This window comes from Nicotiana attenuata, unplaced genomic scaffold (genome assembly GCF_001879085.1).
Source record: "Nicotiana attenuata strain UT unplaced genomic scaffold, NIATTr2, whole genome shotgun sequence".
Classification (NCBI taxonomy): domain Eukaryota; kingdom Viridiplantae; phylum Streptophyta; class Magnoliopsida; order Solanales; family Solanaceae; genus Nicotiana; species Nicotiana attenuata.
This window is the reverse complement of record NW_017670251.1, coordinates 1,363,216-1,386,289: the sequence shown is the minus strand read 5'-3', so window position 1 is coordinate 1,386,289 and position 23,074 is coordinate 1,363,216. Positions and strand designations below refer to the sequence as shown.

At 36.2% G+C, this 23,074-nt stretch overlaps 1 protein-coding gene across 2 annotated transcripts; it reads right to left on the bottom strand.

The window, feature by feature from the left end:
• Positions 1-2,077: 2,077 nt before the first annotated feature.
• On the bottom strand, positions 2,078-20,103 carry LOC109236700 (chloride channel protein CLC-d). 2 transcript variants are annotated; one of them, XM_019402906.1, is made up of 23 exons: positions 19,582-20,103; positions 19,057-19,129; positions 15,596-15,817; positions 15,460-15,506; positions 15,278-15,376; positions 14,935-15,009; positions 12,465-12,553; positions 11,932-12,072; positions 11,762-11,832; positions 11,600-11,679; positions 11,333-11,482; positions 10,339-10,398; positions 10,170-10,244; positions 9,441-9,592; positions 5,255-5,390; positions 5,042-5,173; positions 4,571-4,648; positions 4,433-4,488; positions 4,198-4,284; positions 3,954-4,110; positions 3,630-3,731; positions 3,335-3,381; positions 2,078-2,535 (listed from the first exon to the last, which is right to left on the bottom strand). In XM_019402906.1, the coding sequence occupies exons 1-23, from the start codon at positions 19,768-19,770 to the stop codon at positions 2,460-2,462; spliced, it is 2,394 nt and encodes a 797-aa protein (XP_019258451.1). In that variant the 5' UTR covers positions 19,771-20,103; the 3' UTR covers positions 2,078-2,459. The 2 variants fall into 2 exon arrangements, with proteins under 2 accessions (XP_019258451.1, XP_019258452.1); XM_019402907.1 differs by having other exon boundaries at positions 3,340-3,381.
• Between the last annotated feature and the right edge of the window lie 2,971 nt (positions 20,104-23,074).

The window sequence follows — 23,074 nt, the reverse complement described above, 5'->3', positions numbered from 1 at the left end:
CCTTCAACGTGAGTCATAATCGACTCGTCACGGGAAGGGGCGACCAGGTCTTTCCCTTCCCATCTACATTCAGCCCTCACCCGGTCTAGGCAACCGGGAGTGATTAGGCTGATATACTCCGATGCCGGTTCGCCGCGGCCCGGGACCGATGATGGGTTCTCAACCTGGAAGTCGGCAGATACCGAGCAACCAGTCGGTGTAAAAGCTTTCAATGGGGGTTCTGGCGCAGGTTCATCAGATCTAGCGGGGCTCGCAGACGAGCTTGGTCTAGAAGGAACACTTTGTGAAGTTTTCGCCATTTCTTGAAGCTTTACGAAGAGATGGAAAGAAAATACAACCAACGCAAAATTTGAGAAAGATAAGAAATGTTGAACCTGGAAGGGTCGTTTATACTTTTCCCATGAGGCGGCGGCACGAATCGCGAAGTTACAGACACGAAGCAACAGATAATTAAGAGAAGCATTAAATGCCTGCAGCAGACGTGGTCAGAGCACTCGATGGCTTTTTCAGCTGGCGTATGGCCATACGTCACGGGCATCACGTCACCGATCATATCGTTTATTATCATTACTCTCTAATAAACGAGGGGACTATCTGTATTGGGTGATACCCTTTTTGCTTGAGCCCGACCGGGTTGGGTCCGGTCCGGGGCAAGTCGGGGCCATCGAACCCGACCTGGATGCAAGGTAGAACGACGGCCACGTCAACAACCGAGGTCGAGTCATTTCGAGACCGTTGCAGAGCTCGATATGAGTCACCACCGGATGGAGAAACACACAAGGTCGGAAGCCGGACTCGTAACGGATAACCAAGCGTCGCCGGATATCTCGCCCAAACGTGATTTTCTCAACCACTTCAGGCCATTAAGGCGTAATTACAGGGATCCACGATGTAATTAATTTACCTACCTTATTTTTACCCTTAATCAGAATGTATAAAAGGGGAGAAGACCCCATAAAGAGGGGATCGGAAACCATTACACTACGGTACCATCTCTCTCAATTCTTGTACGCTATCAAGCACAATTGTTCTAAGCAATATTATATTCTGCGATTATTTACTTTAGCAGCAATTGTTGAGTCTTTATCTTTTATTTTCCTCAATCCAAACCTTTTGTATCTTTTAGTTCACGGATCCTTAAAACCCCATATAAATTCAATTGTTATCCGGATTCCAGGGTAAACAACACATAACACAGACATATACATGCAATAGTGTAAGAGTTAAAAGTATAACTCTCTACCAATATTCTAAGCTTATAGAACTAAAAGATTTTTAAAAATTTAAAGAAGTATTCTGCGTAATCAAAGTATAACTCTTTTCCACTGCTACCATAACTTTTACTCGAGAAAGAAATCAACTATAATCCCTTTAAATTTCTTTATCTTTTGACTAAAGATACAAAAAGAACTAAGAGGATAATCCAGTTTGAGCCCTCAAGACTTCGAGCCCGTTTGGCTTAGCTGATTTAGAGTAGCTGATAAGCATTAGGTGCTGAAAAGCACTTTTAAGTGCTGAAGCTGATTTAAAAAATAAGCAGTTACGTGTTTGGATAAAAGTGCTGAAATTAATAATATGCGCTAAAGATCCGGGTATACGAAGAGTTTTGTTTTAAAAAGAAGTATTTTAGGGATAGAATAGTAAATATTTTGGTCAAACTTAAAGTGCTTATAAGCTAAAATTTGATAAGTTGGGGGAGACCAACTTATGACTTTTGGCTTATTTTTGGCTTATAAACACTTAACTTATAAGCACTTTTAAATTTTACCAAACGCGTAGATAAACCAAAAAGTGCTTATAAGCCAGTTTGACCAGCTTATAAGCTTAGCCAAACACCCTCTTCGAATATAGAGTATAAGTTGCAAGGTACAAACATTTTCCTCCAACCCAATTCAATAGCATTTAGTTTTTAATTGCACTTTAAGCCAACAAGGTTAAATTAACGTAACGCTCCTTTTTTTGGGTATTTCCTTTTAATGCTAATTTCAGTTGAAAATTACAAGCAATTCATAACATTTATCTAAACTAAAATAAGGTAAAGAAGAATTCTTCTTAAAAATAATGTCGTGATCTTTGAGAACATAAACATTATCCTTTTCCTATATGTCAGAAATAATAAAAAGCCATCAAAAGCACAACTACAAGAAATGCTAGAGACCCACTGGAATCCAAGAATATGTGAAACATTATCAGTTTACTTCGAACTATTGCTCTAAATATTCAATGAAAGGGAGCACAACTATTCTATTAATTGCAAGAAGTACAAAAAATTGATCTGTTGCTATAACCCCATGACTCGAGGGGAAATGAATACACTATACATTTCCTAGAAGAATCTAATACTAACAGATTTAAGATAGAATCAGATCTATCTACTGCAACCAAAATCTTGAGAGTGGAAGCTGGAAGCTCCACTCTACTGCAGAGATAGCAGCATAATCATTGGGAGCCATTCCATTTTAAAGAAGACCATCAAGAAGCGGTTGTCCGGCATCTCCACTCCTCTTGATCCTTCTATTGTTAGTTTGTGTACCTCTGATAACCAAAAAGAAGTCGATGTAAGTTGCTTCAGTTTAGAGGAGTAACACTCGAAACTACCATTAATCCATTGATTGAACAATAACTCTATCCAAAAAACTTCTGGCGGATTTAGATTTTGCATAGGTTGATTGATACCTTATTCCCATTTGTTCAGTAATGATTTTTGAATAAAAGAGATAACCATAATATATTTTGTTAGATGCATTAAGGTTTAAGAATTGAGCACAAAAATTCACGGGCTATGCAACAGGCATGGTCTGTGCGGAGCTACTACGACTACTTCTTACAAGTATGAGACACGAGGCTATACCACTTCAAATAACTTAACCTAGTCACTTTACCTCTAAACTAAAGAGTAAAGACCCATAGTCTAGAGATAGACTAAAGGATTTGATCCTCACTCCTCTTATGGAGATACGAGGCTTTACCACTTCAAATAAATATATCTGTTGGTTAAATGGGACTCCTCCCTCTACAGGTGAACACGTAAGGGCAACGAAACTTGTTTTGATTTTGATTTCCCAACTCTCTTGGGAGAGAAAAATTTAAGTTCAGGTATTCTGCACTATCAGGAATCTGTATACTCTCACACATCAGACATATTTTGTGCTGTGTTATGAACCACCAGCGATGCTTTACTTTATGGAAGACCTATTTGCATCCACTAGTATGCTTTTAGACATTTTAGGTACTTGTGCTGTAGCTGTCACAGGATAACTGGGAAAAAATCAGGTGCACATCCATAATAATCAAAACAGAATAGATGTCCATCAGTATGAGTAAAGAAAGAGACCTTACACTAGTGGATTGGAGCTCTAAGGCCGCCGGATCATCATTATCCTGCATTATAAAGTCTGGACTATTAACATCAATTAAAAATACAGTAACCACTTTTTTTTTTAAATTAACCGAGAAATCCCCAGTGAGCTAGTCCAACCCCTGTTGGCCCACAGGTTTGAAACTCGGGGTAGCATGGATCTGCCCCTCTATCCTCTCCCAGTTAATACCTCGCTCCGTTCAGATGAATGGTTTGAACCGAAAAAATAACCACTTTTAAGTATATATGAAGATAGGTCTAGCTAAAGTACCTCAAGTATCAGATCTTTTCGAGTGATCATGCCAATAACACGAGCAGGACGTGGAACAACAAGTAAGTGCCTCAGTCCTAGTTGACGAAAAAGATTATAAACCTGTACCATTAACAGAATGTCAAACATTTTGATCATTTGAAGTTCACCATTGGTAAACTTAGTCCCAGTCATGAGTGAAATAAACTCGTCTTACACCTTCAGACTCAAAATAACTAAACCTAAGTCTCCAATTCCATGCGGCCGTTAGCAAAATAATGCCTTGAAAATTAATAAAGAAAAAGCATTAGAAGCAGCTAAAATGAGAATAAGTGACTACATTACCTTGGTTAATGACATGTCCTCTGGGACCACGTAAGGAGACGGGTTTAAAAATGGGGCAAGATCAATGTACATCTCCAGATCATCTGGGGTGAAATGGATATCATGGAGAGATATGCCTTTACTAGAAACGGGTTTCACAAATTCACTAAGGTTGTGCCTGTGAAATACAGAATCTGTAAAATTTACATGTAGTGGAAAAAGAAGCACCAGTAAGCAATCCTTGGTAATAGTGCAACTGAGTTACCTGATTGGCAAGAGATCACCTCTTGAATCACAGGGTAAAGGGCTATGCTGAAAATCAACTTTTGATTGTAGAAGCACCAATAAATGACTGCATAATCAACAAGATAGAATAAATATATTGCTTAAGTCTACTGATTATGATCTTGGCACAGAAATCTTTGTAACTTCAAATAATGCATTAATAATAGAAAAGATCATCGCCATTAATAATAGAAAAGATCATTGCTATCTCTCACCTTCTTAGTATAAGTCCAATAACAAGTGTCTCCCCGCTTCTTGCGTGGTCAACAACCTAAAAATCAACGAGTAAGAAGAATGATCGAACAAGCAGATAGCTTCCATTAAACACTGCAGAGGGACAAAGCTTAACTTACAGGGAAACCATTGTGGTTATTGCTCCTCAATATAGAAACTACATCTGCAACCTTCACTACCCGCGGGAAGTATACAACCTAAAAGATGCAGGAATTAGGGGCGATTAGTGAGCCAAAATTTGAACAGCCACTGCACAGGTGGGGGCCAGAAGAGTATTAAGCATTCAGATTATTAGTCATGGTTAAATCAGATGGTGTTCCCAGCAGCATGAATGTAGAGGTCATTATTGAAGTATCATGGATACAGAGCTGCTTCTACACTTGCATTAAGCAGAAACAAAATAACAAGCAAGAATTCAGCCATCCAAATCAAACAAGATTGCTAACTCAATAACTTCAACTAGAAAAGGGAGAAGAAATCAACAACCGTTTTTGGTTCAATTCCGGAAAAAGATGACCTTCCACACAACAAGGAAACAAGCATTTGCTAGTTGGAGCTGACCATGACAAGGGCACTGAAGAAACTCTTACCTTTTGATTCCCACATGCCTCCTTTGCCGTCACATAACGCATTTGATACTTTGGTCTAGATTCAAGTAATGGGATTGCCCTTAATCTAGCCTGCTCTTCATATAATCCTTCATTAAAAGCATCACCAACAGCCTACACATGGGTGACCCTTAGTCCTATGTCAATGAAAAGACAGCTGGAGAGTATTGTAAGCTGTCCAGCATCAAAACTCACCTTTGAGATGAGAAGAACCAGCATTATCAGAGGTAAAAGCTTTAAGTTATTTGTAATCTCGACCATAATGACACAGAGAGATACAGTCATGCGCATAGAACCTCCAAGAAAAGATGCAGCACCCAGAAGAGCATACCTAAAATTTCAACAAAAAATGTTTAGGAGACTTTAGAGATGATTGAGAAGAAAAGAGAGAGTCCAGTGCAAGATTATCATGTGAAAATATCTGCATATCAAACCTAAAACCTCAAAGTAAAGAGTGGAATAGCTCAAAATTTTTAAACACACTAGGCTTTTTTAAGAACTTTTTTTATAAGATAAGATTATAGCTTTTAAACACCTTTATGTGTTCCTCCCTTTTTTGGGGGATGAGGTAAATAATTTATTTCAATCCATAATATTTTTTTTAAAACAATTCTGATAAAATGCAATCAATCATTTCAAGACTTGCAGACCCAGCAACATCAAGTTGGTGGAAAGATCAAACCACTTTCATATGGCACTTTAGCTTAATTGCCATCAATTACACGAGCCAGTCTAAACTGACAATGTTGAGAATCAGCATAACCATTGATTTGCTTATTGATTAGAGATCCCCCAAATTTTAGAAATCGTTGACTCTCTTTCTCTCTCAAGCAAGCAAGCAAAAAGGTACAGTAGGATATCACCCTAAATTTGCTTATTGATTAGAGATTGCACGACAATGCAAAAGTAAATGGACAACACCAGACACTACAGCATCTCAAGCCTTAATTGTGACAGAGAGTACAACACCCCACCATTGTAACTAAAAAGATATTATCTTGACATTGATCACCCACAGGATTAGTCAAGTCAAGTTGATGCAGCGCAAGTTGATGCAATGCATAAGCACTTCCATTTTTGTTAACAGCATTGAGACACGCAGTGGCGTTAACACTAGACTAGTGGTTAAGAAACAGACCCTAGAGTCTAAAGGTTTCAGGTTGAGCATGATTCAAACGGAGTACTTGAGTGCAAATTCAGTGACACGCTACATGAGGCAGATGTGGAAGTGAGAATTGATACACAAGTCATCTCTAAGAGAGGAAGCTTCAAGTATCTTGGGTCAATAATCCAAGAAAATGGGGAGATTGATGAGGATGTCACACATATTGGAACGGGGTGGATGAAATAGAAGCTTGCATCCGATAAGGAGGTGCCACCTAGACTTAAAAAGTAAGTTCCACAGAGTCGTCGTTAAGACAACTATATTGTATGGGGCACAATATTGGCTAGTCAAGAACTCACACGTTCAGAAGATGAAAGTAACGGAAATAAGAATGCTTAGATGGATGTGCGGGTATACTAGGAGACATAAGATTAGGACTGAAAATATACGGGGCAACGTACGAGTGGCCTCCGTGTTGGACAAGATGAAGGAAACGAGGGCATGTGAAGAGGAAAACAAATACCCAGTGAGGAGGTGCGAGAGGTTGGCAGTGATAAGTCTAAGGAGAGGTAGAGGTAGATCGACAAAGAATTACGGAGAGGTGATTAGAGAAGACATGGAAAATCTTCAGCTGACCGAAGACTTGACCCTAGATAGGAGAGCACGGAGGTCAAGGATTAGAGTAGAAGGTCATTAGATAGTCGAGCGATTTCTCTCTTTACTCAGGGACGCCATGGTTCTAGTTTAGAGCACATTATCTGCTCCCTCTTCTCCTTATTAGTATTACTATTATTATTCTTTTATTATCTTATTCTCTAATTCTATTACTATTGTTGTTTCCTTTAATTTGGTTATCTTACTATTTTTGCTACCAATACTTTTCTTTTCTGCAGTATTTTCATCATAGCGTCTTTACTCTTGTATTTTTCAAACCTACTTTGCAAACGCTTTTCTTTAGCTGAGGGTCTATCGGAAACAATCTCTCTACCTCACACAAGGTAGGGGTAAGGTCTGCATACACTCCACCCTCCCCAGACCTCACTTGTGGGATCGCACGGGGTATGTCGTTGTTGTTGTTAGAGAGGGAGGTAAAATTGCGATGGAGTTCCTCATAACAATTTTTAAAACTAGGTCTAATTTTGTTAAACTAGAGGGGAGGCTTAATAGTTGCCTCCCTTCTCTCGCATCTCCACCCACCCCACCCCACCCCAAACCCCACGCAAAAGACAAAGCAAAATGATTATAGGGCTTCCAAACATGGTTCCTCTCGATTTAATTTTCTCTATTAAAGAATCATGAAGCACACTTGCTCTGTTCCCTGAATACCGGGGTATCTGCTTCCGTCAAATGTGATAGCTCACCCCATTAAAGAAGTGAAAAAGGAGATTCAATATAGTTTCTAGTGACCACGCACTTAAATACTCTGAAGGAAATCAGAAGTAGGCAGATGTTACTTTTTCAACCAAAGAAACGGGAAAGAAGAAGAAGAATTGCGTTCCAATATAAGCCTATGTCGAAGTTTTCACCGTCTGAAGAATTTGAAGAGTTGTCGAGACTAATTAGTAGCCTGATTCATTTGACAAACTCTCAATAAAGGATCAGAGTAATCTACTAATTAAATGTCTATACATTATGAAAAATCTGGATATAAATGACATATTCAAGCTCTGGAATTCTGAGAGCTTTTATCTATAGTTAACGGTTTGGAGTGCTTATTCATCTGTATATTTTATCATATGTTTTACTATATTCTTATTACCCTTTCTTTCATTTAATTCCCTTTATGTTCTTGCATAAATTTTAAGTTACAATTCTACAACTTAATTGTCTTTCTCCATATTTACATAAATTTTATAGAAATTTTCAGTTACAAAAGAATGGTTTTGATGATTGCCTTGGGAAGAGATGTTGAGACGTAATGGCATTTGTCTCCCGTTGAAATATTGCTCTTAACTTTTTTTTCTCCTCTTAGAAAAGATGGCATATGCAGCAACGAAGCCAACCAACAAGCTCGGGATTAAGAAGCCACAGGCACATAATCACAACAGTAAAATCACTCTTTCCTCCTAAAATGTTAAGATGATGGTATTGAAGTTGAGGTTACTGTCTGTCATTAGATTCATTCTCCTTACATAAATTAATTACTGAAATGCAGACATGTTATATATGTCAACTTTTTTGAAGTACTCATTCAAATCTGTAGCTAAAAAAGTGTTCTCTATTTATAGTTTAGTGTCCTTATATGTATAATAATGTTTAGGCTTTTGGGTTTTAAGTATTCAAAGCTATTTTTGTAGTAATATTGATTTTTGAAAACTTCGGTACAACTCATATTTTATCATCTAAAGCTATGTATAAACGAATAAAAACTTAAGATTTTTCAAAATAAAATAATACGTACAATTTTGTAAGTAATACTTACTACCATTCTAACTTCATTTTCATTATTTTAGGAGAAAAATTTAAGATTTTGTTTGAATGATTGTAAGATTTCGACTTCTTCGTCATATTTGTATTTTTAAGTGAGAAAGAAATACAAATTTGTTTAGGAGAAAACCACAAAGGGCTGAAAATTGTGCCTTGTAAGGGCTTCAAAGTGTTGAAGTGCTACAAAAGCTGTGAACTTCCAAATTTTCTTTAGGAGCATTTCCATGGGCTTAAATATATTTTAGATAGCAATTTCATCATTGTAATATGTAAGTTGAACTCTTGCTTAAATCACCTTCATTTAACACTCTCGTAGAACACTATAAATTCAACTTCTATGATTGTATAGAGTATCCACGGAATATGAAATAGTCTAATCGTTATTTTACCACATTTGAACATGATGTGTCAAATATTTGTAGATTCATTTTTGTTTTGGAAGTAGACCCATCTTCATTTTAAACTGGCTCTAAATAATATATTCGTTTTACTGTAGTCATGGGAATTTTTACTATCTTAGTTGTTTTTGATAATTAAAAAACAAAATATTACATTGCAATTATGATGCTCAAGTTTCTATACTATATGATGATGTACATTAAAATAGAAGGAAAAAAAGATGACACATGCATATTTAGGAAAGAGCAAATAACCTTATCAATGCTAACTTTTTGCATCTCTCTTAGATTTTACTTTACATTTCAATCAAATGTTTTTAAAATATATATGCGTAAATTTGAACTATTTTTCAACATACATTATATAAAATTCATGGAATACACGTGCAAAGCACATGTCCAAAGACTAGTATGGCTAAAATGAAGGAGTAAACAAGAAAGAAATACTTACGTCCCCTCTTCAATATTCAGCTTCCTGTAAAAGCTAACCACAAACATGCCAACAAGACGTCCATAAGTTGATCCTATCATGATTCCTGGCACAAACTGACCTGCTGGAACTGCAGTTCCAAAGGTCACCACTGCCAAGGTGTAAAACATAACCTGACAGACCAATAAACCAACCATTAGTTTCCTGCATAATTGTAACCCACTAAGACATAAGAGGTTTTGCTATAACTTTTTTCCCTAAACTGTATAATTGACACCAGGAAAAGAGTGCTCTTAAGCACAAGAACTCAAGCTGTGTTGGCAGAGAAGCATAAAATTTGAAGATTTAAGAAGAAAATTTTCAGAAATGCACGCTAAACAAAGTGAATCCCGCCTCAATCAGGTTTCACTCAACAAACACCCTGAGCACAAGAATAGCAAAGTTCCAGCGCAGATAGAGAATCATATCCCACCCCACAAGAAACTCACATCCCGATACTTTGAATTAAACTCAAGACAACATTACAAAATTCTTTTACAATGTTAACTTTCAGAAACAGCAGTTCTATAGGGATTTCAATACTGCTATCATGTTTTGCTAAATTTCAAGCACATGATTTTTCCTAAACATTATCAGTAACACTTCACCGAAATGGAAAAGTTTGGACAACACCTAAAATTCATGAAGCTATCATCTTGCACGATCACGAACGGGAAGGGACTAGGGAGAAAGATAACAATTATTCAATACCAAAAATGTCAGTAGGCTTTGAGCACTGAATTCGTGAGCTGTCTTTGCACTGAATAAATTTCTTATGGCGTCATCCTGCAGACATGTATGATACAAAAGCTCCATCAGCGAAAAGGAAACTTGACAGAATTAACTAAAATGAACGCAGGTTCAAAAATTGTTTAAAGACCTGAGTGTTGAAGAATATGGTTGCGAGGTCATTGTACTCTTTGTTGTTCTGACAGTAAAACTGCAAATTCACGAAATTAAAGCATCAACAACAAAAGAAGAAAAGCCAAATTGGATATCAAGAAAAACAAAGAAGCAAATATCAACACAACCCAATACCACAAAGATAAATGATACATTTCTAGATATTTCAGCAAAAGCCTGGAGTTGGACTAGAAATGTCAGCACATAATTAATCAAACCACAGTCGTAAATCAACTGCTATTCCTGGATCGAGTATGCATAACAGATTTGTATGCACATTCAATTGCTTCGAGCAAATATTTTCCAGATACACTTTTTAAACTTCAACGTCGAATACTCTTATTTTTTAAATTTCAAACCAAATCATGTCCAAACACTAAACAGATTCAAGAACAGTTCTCTTGCACGTAGGAATAAATGCTTCACCTATCTAACAGAACATAGACTTGAAACAAAGAGGACAACAGAATTGTGGAACCATGTGGCAAAGACAAAACACAATTTTACTCTCTACTTTTTACAAGTAATTTCTATATACGAGCACCCAAGCAAGACCCGGCCTGTGTTGACAAAGAACAGAAGCATCAATAATGATCCAGAACAAGAAGAGATCAGTTAAGAAGTAAGATAGTCAGGTATCCACAAGCACTACAAAACAAGCCCTTTAAGTCCATAAAATGCTAAGCCTGAAATTTTTCATGCAAGAAACTAAGGTGCCTGCAATGCCAAACATAAACGGAACTGTTGACTGTACATGTCACAGCTTCCTACCCATTAAGAGCCAATTGACATGCTTGATATGCATCAAAGAGTATGTGCATAGGATTTAGAAAGGACACCACATGCAGCATCGACAGTTACAAGCTTAGAAAAATGATAAAAACAAAATCTATGAGAACCAAAGCAAAAGGGACTAAATGCTTTAATAAAGATAAAATAAAAGAGAAGTTATAAGTCATAGAGGATCTTACATTAACATAATTGCCAAACATTCCCGGTGCTTGCGGACATTCAATGCTAGAGTTAGCATCGGCTTCAGGGCACGGAGTACATTTTCTAAAAAGTGGCAATCCAAATGAAATGGCTGAGGTTATCACAGAGATGATACAAGCTTCAATAATCTGAAAGTGGGAAACCACAAAATTAGTTCATCGAGCTTAGTAAATTAATGTACACTCATCTTTAAAGATGAGAATACACAACTGCAAGAAATTCCTGATCTTACTAAGTAAACTTACTTTAACACGATTTCCTTTCTTGTGCAAATAATTTCTACGCCAGTGTGTTATATAGAGCGTAAGCTGATTGAACAATGCTCCTGCAAAGGTCAATGCATGACAAATTAATTTACCAAACATTTTTCTCCGGTATCTCAACATCTTAATGTCAGTCTTACATACCAAGAAGACCTCCTATAACTCCAATAACTGCCATGGGCAACAACTCCTCAAAAGAATAGTCCTCTTGACCACTGAGAGAATTGTAAGATGTCAAAAAAAATAACAACGATATAGTGCAGAAGAGCTAAATGAAGTTAGTACAGAAGACCTAAATGAGTTCAGAAGCTAACCCTGAGATGTCCCATATAATGAAGCCTCCAGCGCCAAAATGACCACAGTTTCCATTTTTACACCATCCCATTGCTGTACGGACAACAACAGCTACAATAGCAGAGGTAAAGAAGACCCGCCACATCAGTTGACTCCTCCACCTTTGGTCAATGATGAAACAACAATGATCAGACAGCATTTAATTTTTCACAATGCGGAACATGCTAACAACTAGTCAAGTGGAAGTAAAAACATTGTGTTGCTATGATTGATTGGAAAAAATAATTCAAACAAATTCTAGCTCCTAGTACAGTGCAGCACATTCAAAAGTGTACAAAGGGAAAAGCCAACAGCACTTATTCAAAAACCAGTCCACCAGCTTATATGACAATTAATCACAAAAGCAAAGGGCTTAACATTAATGGTTTAGATACTGTTCGTTAGCAGTGTCAGAAATACAGTATGCACAAATAAAAATTGTTCATTAAGGAAAATATTTCATCTATTGCACTAGATGTACATGAAAGAAACTCAGTGTAGATATGAGAATTACCAAGAAGTGACCTCTTCAAGCGCAAATAATACCCCACCTACTGGAGCTCTAAAAGCAGCAGCAACTCCGGCTGCACATCCACAAGTCACCTGAGTCAACAGATAAAGGAGGAAGCACTTCTTAGGGCAGAGAAAATCCCCTTTCATTACAAGAATTGTAAGGACCAGATCTTAGCTTTCATCTCCAAATTATTTTAGCAGTTCCTAAGATTCATAAAGAAGCTGACACCTTATGTAGAAAAATAAGGAAATAAAAGATTTAGATTGTTCAGATTGATTATTGCATCAAGCTTGGAGGCTCTAGAAAGTGTTTAAACAGGGTATGACGAAGAAGTGGAGAAATTGATATCATTTTTACAGACTTACATATCCTTATCTTTTTTTTCTTTTTTCTTTTTTCGTTTTTTGATACCCGTGGCGTCCGAGCCAGATTGCGCGCACCTCAAGAAACACCAACACATGCAAGGAACCTAGGACCAAACCTGAGACCTCAGTCTGAAAGATTAGGCGCTCACTCTCACAGATCCTTATCACAATTATATGGTTTGATTTATATTTACAAGTTCAGAGACCGTAGCAAGATTCTTATAGATTCTTACCAACTTCAAATAATTAAAGAAGAGCATGTCATGTACAAGAGGGAACCACTAAATAACATTGGTCTAGTTTTTTACACTATCGAGTTAATATAAAATTGATTTAAGTCGTGCAGGTTGAAACCTGCAAAAGACGGTAAGTAACCTGATACAAAAAGTTAAACCACAATGATGTGTAAAATTAATTGCATTGTCAATGCATATAATCAGGATCCAAAATTAAATTGCATGATTATTATTGCAACAACCAAGAAAAATGAAAAAAGAGTTGTTACTCACAATAAAGATGTGTCCTTACTTTTAATAAATATATAAATCTGGATGCTTAAAACAAAGGATAATTGTGCAACATCCCAACTTTATTTACACATAAGAAGGTGATAATCCACTTCTGAATTGTTTTAGCAGCAAAATATCTAGGTTATTTTTTAACTCTAATACTCCACTACATGATTTTTCTGACCGTCTTCCAATTATTACTACACTACATACTATTTTGCTTCTAGAACCAAGAGTCCCACAACTTAAGAAGTGCCACTATTGCACATGTACTACTCTATTGACTCACTTTACTCAGGTTGAATTACCAATGGACCATAATACACACATTGAATTGCACAAGATGCATCTCATGCCATATGTTAACTTCTCCAACTTCTATATCCACTGTGCTCTACATGAACCACTTGTAATAAACATGTTTTAGAAAAAACCCTATTTGCACCTAGTGTAGCTTAATGCATGACTTGTGTAATCCTTTTACATTCATTTTTTCCATGGTTAAGCTAACCGAATATCTAAGGAAGTTTCAAATATTAAGAAAAATTCATAAAGAAAAATGAGATGAATGTTAACCACAACCAATTAAAAGGAATGTTAAATTATAACCCGAAATATAACTTTTTTAAAATTAGTTAATACCACAGAAAAATAACTTTTAAACTGCTTAATTTGGCTCGAAGAGTTAAATTAATAAAACTTTCTCATACACCGGATGCAGAAAAGTAATTAGGAGCAAGAACCACTCTCCACACTCTTCTTAAAAGTTAGAACGATTGTAAAGGCATCATTTTTTAGAATTTTTTAAATGATAAAAAGTAGCATAAAAGGGAGATGCTGTGCTAGAAAAAAGCTATTAACCAGCGGTTGTACCTAAAATCTCTCGGTTCCACTTATTCAACTGTCAAGACAAGCAATACAGCTCCAATGCCTCAATATTTAAATGAAAGAAAAATGACCAACCAGGGAAGTGTAAAAACAGTGCTCGAAGTAGTGTTATTAAAAGCTGCTGTTTCCACTTAAAGTGATGAAGCGATGCGAAGTGAGGGTTATTGCTTCATTTATGAAGCCATGCGCTTCATAGAAGTATGCGCTTCAATCAGTGACACGCATCGCAATCACAATAGGACGCAGTCGGTTCTTCAAATCTCAACTTTGAGAAGTTGGATTAATATTGGCAATATGGTATATCAGATATTGAAATTAGTTATTAAACCATAGATGTTTGGTATTTTTTAAATGTTGTGAATTGTGCGCTTCACTTCAAAGAAGCGTGAGTCTCAGTTCTCGCTTTTTTCTTCAATCCCCCGGAACCTTGTCGCCTTTTGCGCTTTTCGCTTTTAAGAACACCAGGCCTCAAACAGTCAAACTACAAAAATTGAGCAAGTATTGGAGACCCTCAATTGGCACTTCTTAGACAAACAGATCAAGCGAACTAAAACAGTATAGGTCCTAAAAAGCTGGAAAATATCCAAAGAGCTCCTTGGGGAAAACAGGTAGAGAATTTGAGATGGTAACTGGTAGACAATATTCCTCCAGGTAGAAATGGGAAGAGGTATTCTATCTCAATTAACATAAAGGACATCAGTCACTCACCAAATCACGACGATCCCGTTCACTGCTAAAAACTTGGAGCCACCTTGACCGCAGGTGATATTTTGTGGATCCGCCCTGTAATTACAGAAAAATACATGAGCATTCAGCAAGCATACATTTGGAGGTACACACTGGACATATTTCAGATGATCGCCAATACAGAGCAAGTATCACATCTTTAATTCAAATGACAGGTAAAAAGAAACAGAACATTGAGTCAGCAATAGATATTGTGTTTCCAAAACTAAAAAGAATATAAGATAAAATTTGGATTCTTAAAAATCAAAAAGTGAAATGCAGTCATAGAAAAAAAAACGAGTAGATTTAGACACTGTATACTCACTTGTCCAAGCAAAGAAGCAATACAGGCACCAATATGTACAAGCGGCCCTTCTTTGCCAAGGGCAAGACCACCTCCCACTGAACCTATGCTTCCAAAAATCTAAAAGACCGAATAAGAATAAAAACAAATTATCTAATTTAGAGTGACAGGATCCACAACAAAGCTTAGATGTGCAACCATACCTTTCCAATCAAAGTTCTGAAAAGAAGGATACCATGTGTGTCAATTCCTACACATACAGACCAAAATGAGCAACCTAGAAGAAGATATTATCCCCACCAGAGATTCAAAAACAAATATCAGAAAGTACAAGCATACCGTTTAGATAACCCTTTATTTCAGGAATCCCTGATCCTGACGCTGCTGGTGCGAAGTGTGTGATAATATATACAGAAGATAATACTAGCACCAAGTTGATCAAAATATACACCAGACATCCAGCAAAATATGACTTCTGAATAATTTGAAATGTCAATGAGAACTTCCATCCCGCAAAATTTTCAACAGAAAGATTAATGAAAACAGCAGCAAGTCCTGTGCCTGAGAAAATGAATAGGACTCAGTTCATGAGAAAGCAACCATTAGGCCTAATGCTATTTGAAACACATAAATTAAAGAGCATAAGATTGCTAGAGCGAAATGGAAATAATGTTTCGCCCTCTGCGTTGTGTTATTAGTTCTCTCAACTCCACCATTTCACTGTTTAAACATATAAACCGGAACACAACAAGAAGGTATTGTATGATAAAATGAGCAAACAAATTTAGCAAATTAATTTCGATGACACAAGGAGGAGGGCGGAATATGAACAATTCACATCCAATTCCTACTGGATTCCATTGAAAATATTTGCAACCCTCTAAAATACAAGTCACTAGATTTTCTCATGATTATGACATAAACTCATGGTTCACCAAACATATATCCCAACAACAAGATTGGCCCTAACATCACATGTTGAAGGACAAAATAAAGATGATCATTAAGCTACTCCGGAACTTCCAGCCCATGAAAAGAGAACCATTCCTTCTGGGGACTGACAAGTTCATTTTCTAAAGCTCTTATAAGCTCAAAAATGATTCTCATATAGTTTCAGAGTCATACAACAAAATTCCTAAGCCAAGGATAATGCACACTACATTTGGACTTGTAAAATTTTCTGAGAAAAAGTTAACAAATTTTTCTGGTCAAAAGTACCTGTTCAATAGTTAAGAAAATGATATATAAGTCAAGAACAAAATTATGAAGCACTATTCACCAAATGGAACCGCCTAAATGGGCTTTAGCAATTTAATCTCATTCGCTTAAATCAAGTTATTACCTTAATGGCTTGTATAAGATCATTTTTTCTGAGATTCTTCGGACTATCACAATAACTATCCACGCTATTTACAAGTAGTTGCAAACCTCAGAAAAATTCAGTGTCCGTCTTTGAACATGAGGCCTGTCTTTAAACATGAGGCCTCTCTGCTGAGGACAAACTAATCCGGAACCTTAACCCCAATGGCACGTTTAGTACCAAATCAGTCTACTCTTATCCTGATGCACTTATGCATTATGCCAATTCCAATGAAGACCACTTCAGCTGGATTTGGAATCTAAAGACTCCTAATAAGATCAAGTTCTTCATATGGCTCATGCAACAAAACAGGCTGCCTACACGGAATCACTTATGCCACATTGGCCTGAGAATTACCCCTAATTGCTACTCTGTGATCATGCAATAGAAGACATAAACCACATCTTCTTTGAATGTGCCAATGCCAAACAATTCTGGCAGCATTTGCTACACAACTGCACTCAGCAACCTAGCCTTAGTGCAAACCCATTCTGTAAGCACAACTGAGAAGACACATGGCATAGGCTCCAAAATGCGGACTACAATGCTTGCATCAAATGGAAACAACTGCTGCCCTTCTGCCTCTAGGCAATCTGGCTAACCAGGAACTCTAATGTCTTTGAAAAGAGGAAGAACCACATTAATGTTCACCAAACAATAGCTAAGGCTGTTGAATACCACCATGTAGCAGCCACTTCAAAGACTGCTCCGGCAACAACCACCTTATACCTAAAGTGGCGCCCACGAGATATAGGTTTTTACAAGCTGAACACTGATGGGGTTGCATGCCTTAACACGGGGAAAGGGGGTATAGGGGGGTATTTAGAAACAACAGGGGTGACTGGATCCTAGGCTTCATGAGGGGTCTCCCAAACACTGATAGTCTTAGGGCAGAGCTCCAAGCCCCATGGTTGGGGCTAAAAATAGCCCTAGACCAAGGCTTGGCACCTCTGGTGATTGACACCGACTCTGAAATGGCGTTGGAAATGATAAAAAATGGCAACTTAACTCACAACCCCATAATTTCTGAATGGGGCTATCTGATGGAGCATTGGGGAACCCAGTCATAGGACATAGCTACAGGGAGCAGAACCAAGAAGCGGACCTCCTCGCAAAGGAAGGACCTAGGAAGGAAGTTTTTGACAAGACCCAGTTTTTGGCAGTTCCTCCGGTGTTTGCTAATAGAGCAGTGTGGACAGACATCTCACTAACTGTTTTTGAAAGAAAAGTCAATGTTTGTAATATGGCAACTTTGGTAGACATTGATAACAATCAACAGGGGATCACATCCCCCTATATTGATGTAATTTTGTGAATGGTAATTAAATGATTATTAAGATATTCCTTTACAATAACATGGAAGACTGGTTTTTGGGATTCATTTATGACGGAGTAGAGACAAATCAGAGCAAAAGAAGAAACTTTAATTTCTCAGTTTCTGAGTGTTAAAAGATCTTATCTATATAATGATACCTTATCCTAGAATGAAAGAGCTAGTTGAGGCTCCCAAAACGTAAACAGAAAACAATAGAAGAAAAATTCCTAGCTTCAGATTTATATCTAATAACATCAACCAGGCAACGAGTAACTCCACACTCCATATTAATTCGATTCATCTATATGAATCCTCCTTCTCCATTTATATGTTCCATTCTATTAAGGGCATGCAAAGATTGATACAAGATGCATTTTCAAGATTTCCAGTTCTCTATTGCTGAGGATAAAAGCAGGTATAAGAAAGAACATATTCTTCCTCCTGTAATGTTTCAGCTAAGTAGGTCATCGGTTATATGTCAACCTATTTACATGCAACGTATACGAGTCAACAACAAATCAAAATAGTTCAAATGACACATGTGATGCTGGAAATTTATTTGTTCTTCTCGACTCTAATCCCCATCCCTTGATTTTTATAATATCGCGTTACTACCAAGGACCCAACAGTTAGAAGGAGCTGCTTAGATGAAATCTAGAATCAGGCAAAATGAGATCCTCCAAATGTCTTATACAACAACAACAACTACTACTACTACTACTACGCCACAATCACAAACAAGTGCCCATTGACCATGTTACTCCATTTAAACTCATCTCATGTCAATATTATGATCCTCCATATGTCTTATCCCGTGGCTGAAAAAATGAGCTTTTTTCTGGAAATGGGCATAAGATATTGATGTTCTCTTTCCAAATAGAGGGAAAAACAGCAAAAAGGTGCTCTCGCCAATACATCCTATTAGAACTACTCACAGCGCGGAAAACTGTTATCACAAATATCCATCCTTCCAGCATTTTCATGAGAAGCAAAAACATTAACATAACTCCAAGATTATCACTTTGAGGCAAATGGGGTACCAGGGACAAGAACATACAATAGAAAATCTATTCCTATAGGGTATAAAGAGAAATAACCATAGATTAAGTTGACACCGAATCTCACCAATTCCAATTAGTAATGCCAAGAACCATTTCACCATAACAGCATATCCCATATAAAGCTTTCCTCTTTTAGCCTGTCCATATAACACACATCAAACACAACTTCAGATATCTTATTTTCCTAATATAAAAGCAACTAACCATTTTATTTCTCTTTTTTTATATACAATACTAATATAAAGCATGTATATTTAGAACAAGAACTGAGTTTTTATGTAATTATCTATTCAAATAGTATCATATTTTCCTAATATAGAGCTAATACTTTTTTATGAGTTTAAGTTCTATGCACTGACGTAATTTAGAAGGTAATAAAAAGGTAAATCTCTAAGATAAGCATTACTGGTAACTTGGTAACTCTAAAAGTTGTAACTAACCTCCTATAACAAGTTAAAAAATACCGATAGCTAAAAAAGACTTTATACTTACAGTGCATATAACTTGAATCCTTTTTAATAAGTAATATAAAGCTATTATCTTTAAACAAAAGGACTAAGAATTGAGCTTTGCAAAAAGGATCTAGCACCTGTTCTTCCCTGTAAGCATAATTTTCAACAACTTCATAATCAAGACTTTCCACAGTGCTCCCATTGCCCTTTGTTGATGACGGACCCACCTCGCCGCCATATGCCTCCTCCTCCTCCTCCGTCGCCGGAATCCGTGACCACATCAGCTTCGCCGTCTCCACCCCATTTTGAAAATGATCTGATAACATATCTATATCTATATCTATATATGTATTAATATATAAGTTTAATGAACCCCAAAACCTCAAAAATTCGAACCCCTTTTGATGAATGAGCCCAAAATTATAGCTTAAAAAGCCAAAATTAGAGGTGAATTTTGAGAAAATTGGGATCAAGATTGGGTTTTTTCTGGTTTCTGCTGATTAAGAATTTTAAGTATCAATGTCAGGGTAGGGTGATGAGAATTTCTTTTCTTCCAGAATAAGTGAGAGATGGGAATGTATATATGACTTAACATTCGTGAATTGATGTGTGTTTCTCTGTTGAGTCTGCTAGTCCGGTGAGTCCACCACAAGTTTACTTTACTTCTTGGGGTAAAAATATGTTTTAGGGAAATGGGAGTTGTTTGAAGAAAATTAAAATAATGCAAAAAGCCAAATTTTACGGTACATTACAATGGTAATGACTTTAATGTTTTGGTTAATTCTTTTTTTTTAACACTTTCGTCAAATTTAACCGATAGAGTTTATTAAATACTCGCTCCCTTTCAATTTACTTGAATATATTTCCTTTTCAATCCATACCAAAAATAATAACCTCTTTTTATATTTAGAAATAATTTACCTATATGCAATAATTTATAGCCACGCAAAATATATATGTCTCATATAACACCACAAGTTCAAAAGTCTTTACTTTTTTCATAAACTCTGTGCCCAGTCAAATAGGTTCACATAAATTGAGACGGATGGAGTATTTAACTAGGCAAAAAAATTTATTCTTGACAAACATAAAAGACCAAAAGTCAAAGACGTATATATATATATATATATATATATATATATATATATATATATATATATATATATATATATATATCTCAAAGAAAACACTTATACAAATAAGTCTAAATATTAAAACAGAAGTAAGTTTACAGCCATTATTCAATTTAATATTTTTTATAAAAATTAAACTCACTCGATATTATATATAATTGTCCTACTTTAGAGCATTTTGATAATAAAATAAGCTTTCATCCTTGATTAGAACCGTAACTTATTCAAGAATTTCTATTTATATTGTTGGTTTCTACAAATAGATTTATCGGAGTTGTGCTCCTGGAGAAAAAAATTAAATTTTTTACCATCTATTCATAAATCATGGAGGAGTTGGGAACGTGCAATAGTAGGGATTTTTTTTTACGAGGAAAAAATAGATTTGTGAAAGATTTTTTTTTATATATGTTATATTTAATGTTTAAAGGAAAAAAAAAGGAGCAAAGAAATTTTAAAACGAACTAATAAAATCAAAGAAGAAACAAAGGAATTTGTAGCAGTTAAATGCACCAAACAAAGGCTTCTTAAAAATTTGTGCCAAGTTGGACTCGTTCTCCTGCCGCAAGGGTGGAAATGACAGTGCCTTTCCAGTGGCACCTTGAATCATTGTCATTGGGGGTGCCACTTCAATTATTCGTATACATTCCTTATATATACATGCATCTATATATACTATTGCATAGTCTCGGCCAAAGTATGCGGGTGGCGTATCACTCCATTCTTTACATATAGATCTGCCCCTGCTCACACTAACCACGTAGCATGAGTAAGAGATGTTATCTATTCAATTCGGTCCTTTTTAAAATTAATTTTAATTAATTTAATAAAGATATATTCATATATTGAAAAATTATGCCCCATTAACATTTTTTAACGTCACATCTCATTAACATTTTAGCAAACAATTAATGACATTTAGCAGACCCAATTTTGCTCATTTTTTTGTTCAAAATTATTCAGTTGGAGGAGCTAGGCACAGCTTGTGCATTCTAAAATAATAATTATACATAGGAGGATATAAATCTTAGCTTCAATTACATAGTGTAGCTTGGCATAATGATTCTAATACACAAATTCACAATAATGTTTTACTAGAGAATGGAGGAAACCTCCTTTAACTGTTGACGTGTACATAACACCACAAAGTGACATTAAATTCAATTTTATCTCAGCTACCCCAACTCCTAAGATTATCAAGTAGTGACATTGTTAAATATAAATTGGTTATTTTTGGGTATGAAATTAAAATTAAGTAGGCCTTTTGATCTAACTTCAAAGAAGCTCTGATATGTGTTGGAAGAGAAACAACTTCATTAAAGCTAATATAACATTTACACTTTCACTCGGACTAGCAAGTGATAAGCAACATTATTATCTTCTGATAGAAACTAGGAGTCCACCACACAAGTATAGAGAATCGTGTTCTCTATATGTTCCCACAGTGAATAAGCAGAAATCAAAGAACACGCAATACTTACGTGAAAAACTCCCTACTCAAAGGATTAAAAATCACAACACATCCCAATAGGATTTCAACTCCACTAAATTGAGCAAACTTTAGATTACAACTTATTGCAATATAGGAATTAAACCTTTAATCCCTCACCCCTTACAATAACTCTATTATAAGCTCTTTGTAACAACTCTATTACAAAGCAACACTCTTTGACTAACTCTAGTCAACACAACCAAAACAATAATGGTTGAATATTGTCCTACAAAATACTTCTCTAAAGCCGTGTAGGTTTACAAGTAAAGAACAAACAACAAAGACTCAACAAACTTAAAGACTTACGACATCTTCAGTGTTGGGATCTGGTCCTTGTGTTTGTAGCAACTTTGTTCTTGATAGCACTTAGGAAAACAGTGGCGGCTGGCACATGAGATGATATATTTTTCAGATTGTCAAGTGTTAGATCAAACCTATATATATATATATATATATATATATATATATATATATATATATATATATATATATATATATATAAGAGAGCATGTGAGATTATATAGAGACAAAACATCTTTTGGTTTGGCCTCTAGCAGCAGCGGTTGTGCCGTTGCACTGCTGCCAGTTAGTACGGTAAGATAGCTTTTACACTTGTAGGGTTGACTGTACGACGACTGGGGAACTGATCATATCTGGTTCCTTATGTGGTTCCTAAAGAACGGTTGTCCAAACATCAAAACATATCGCAATAAGCTCAAAGGAACTAATCACATGTGGTTCCTATGTGGTTCCTCAATGAAGTTTGACAAATCATCAAAAGCAAGAGTAGCATAACTTATCAATTTCCCCTTTTTGATGATGACAAAGTCACATGTTCCCTTTACGGATCAGGCATAGATTCAACATTGTTAACATCAACTGCCCAGAATTGATTTCTACTGTTACCCCCCCCCCCCCTCCCCAATTATCTTTCCCCTTTTTGGCATCATTGAAACGAAGTTAAAAGAAGTTCAACAACATAAACTCAGGCCACTTGTGTGCACACAA

Excerpts from the sequence above, each read along its gene's own strand:
- LOC109236700 (XM_019402906.1), bottom strand. The coding sequence starts at position 19,770 with ATGTTATCAGATCATTTTCAAAATGGGGTGGAGACGGCGAAGCTGATG. Across the intron at positions 19,130-19,581 it reads ATGCTTACAGGGAAGAACAG|GCTAAAAGAGGAAAGCTTTA; the intron begins GTGCTAGATCCT and ends TTATATGGACAG. Across the intron at positions 4,649-5,041 it reads AGGCATGTGGGAATCAAAAG|GTTGTATACTTCCCGCGGGT; the intron begins GTAAGAGTTTCT and ends TGCATCTTTTAG.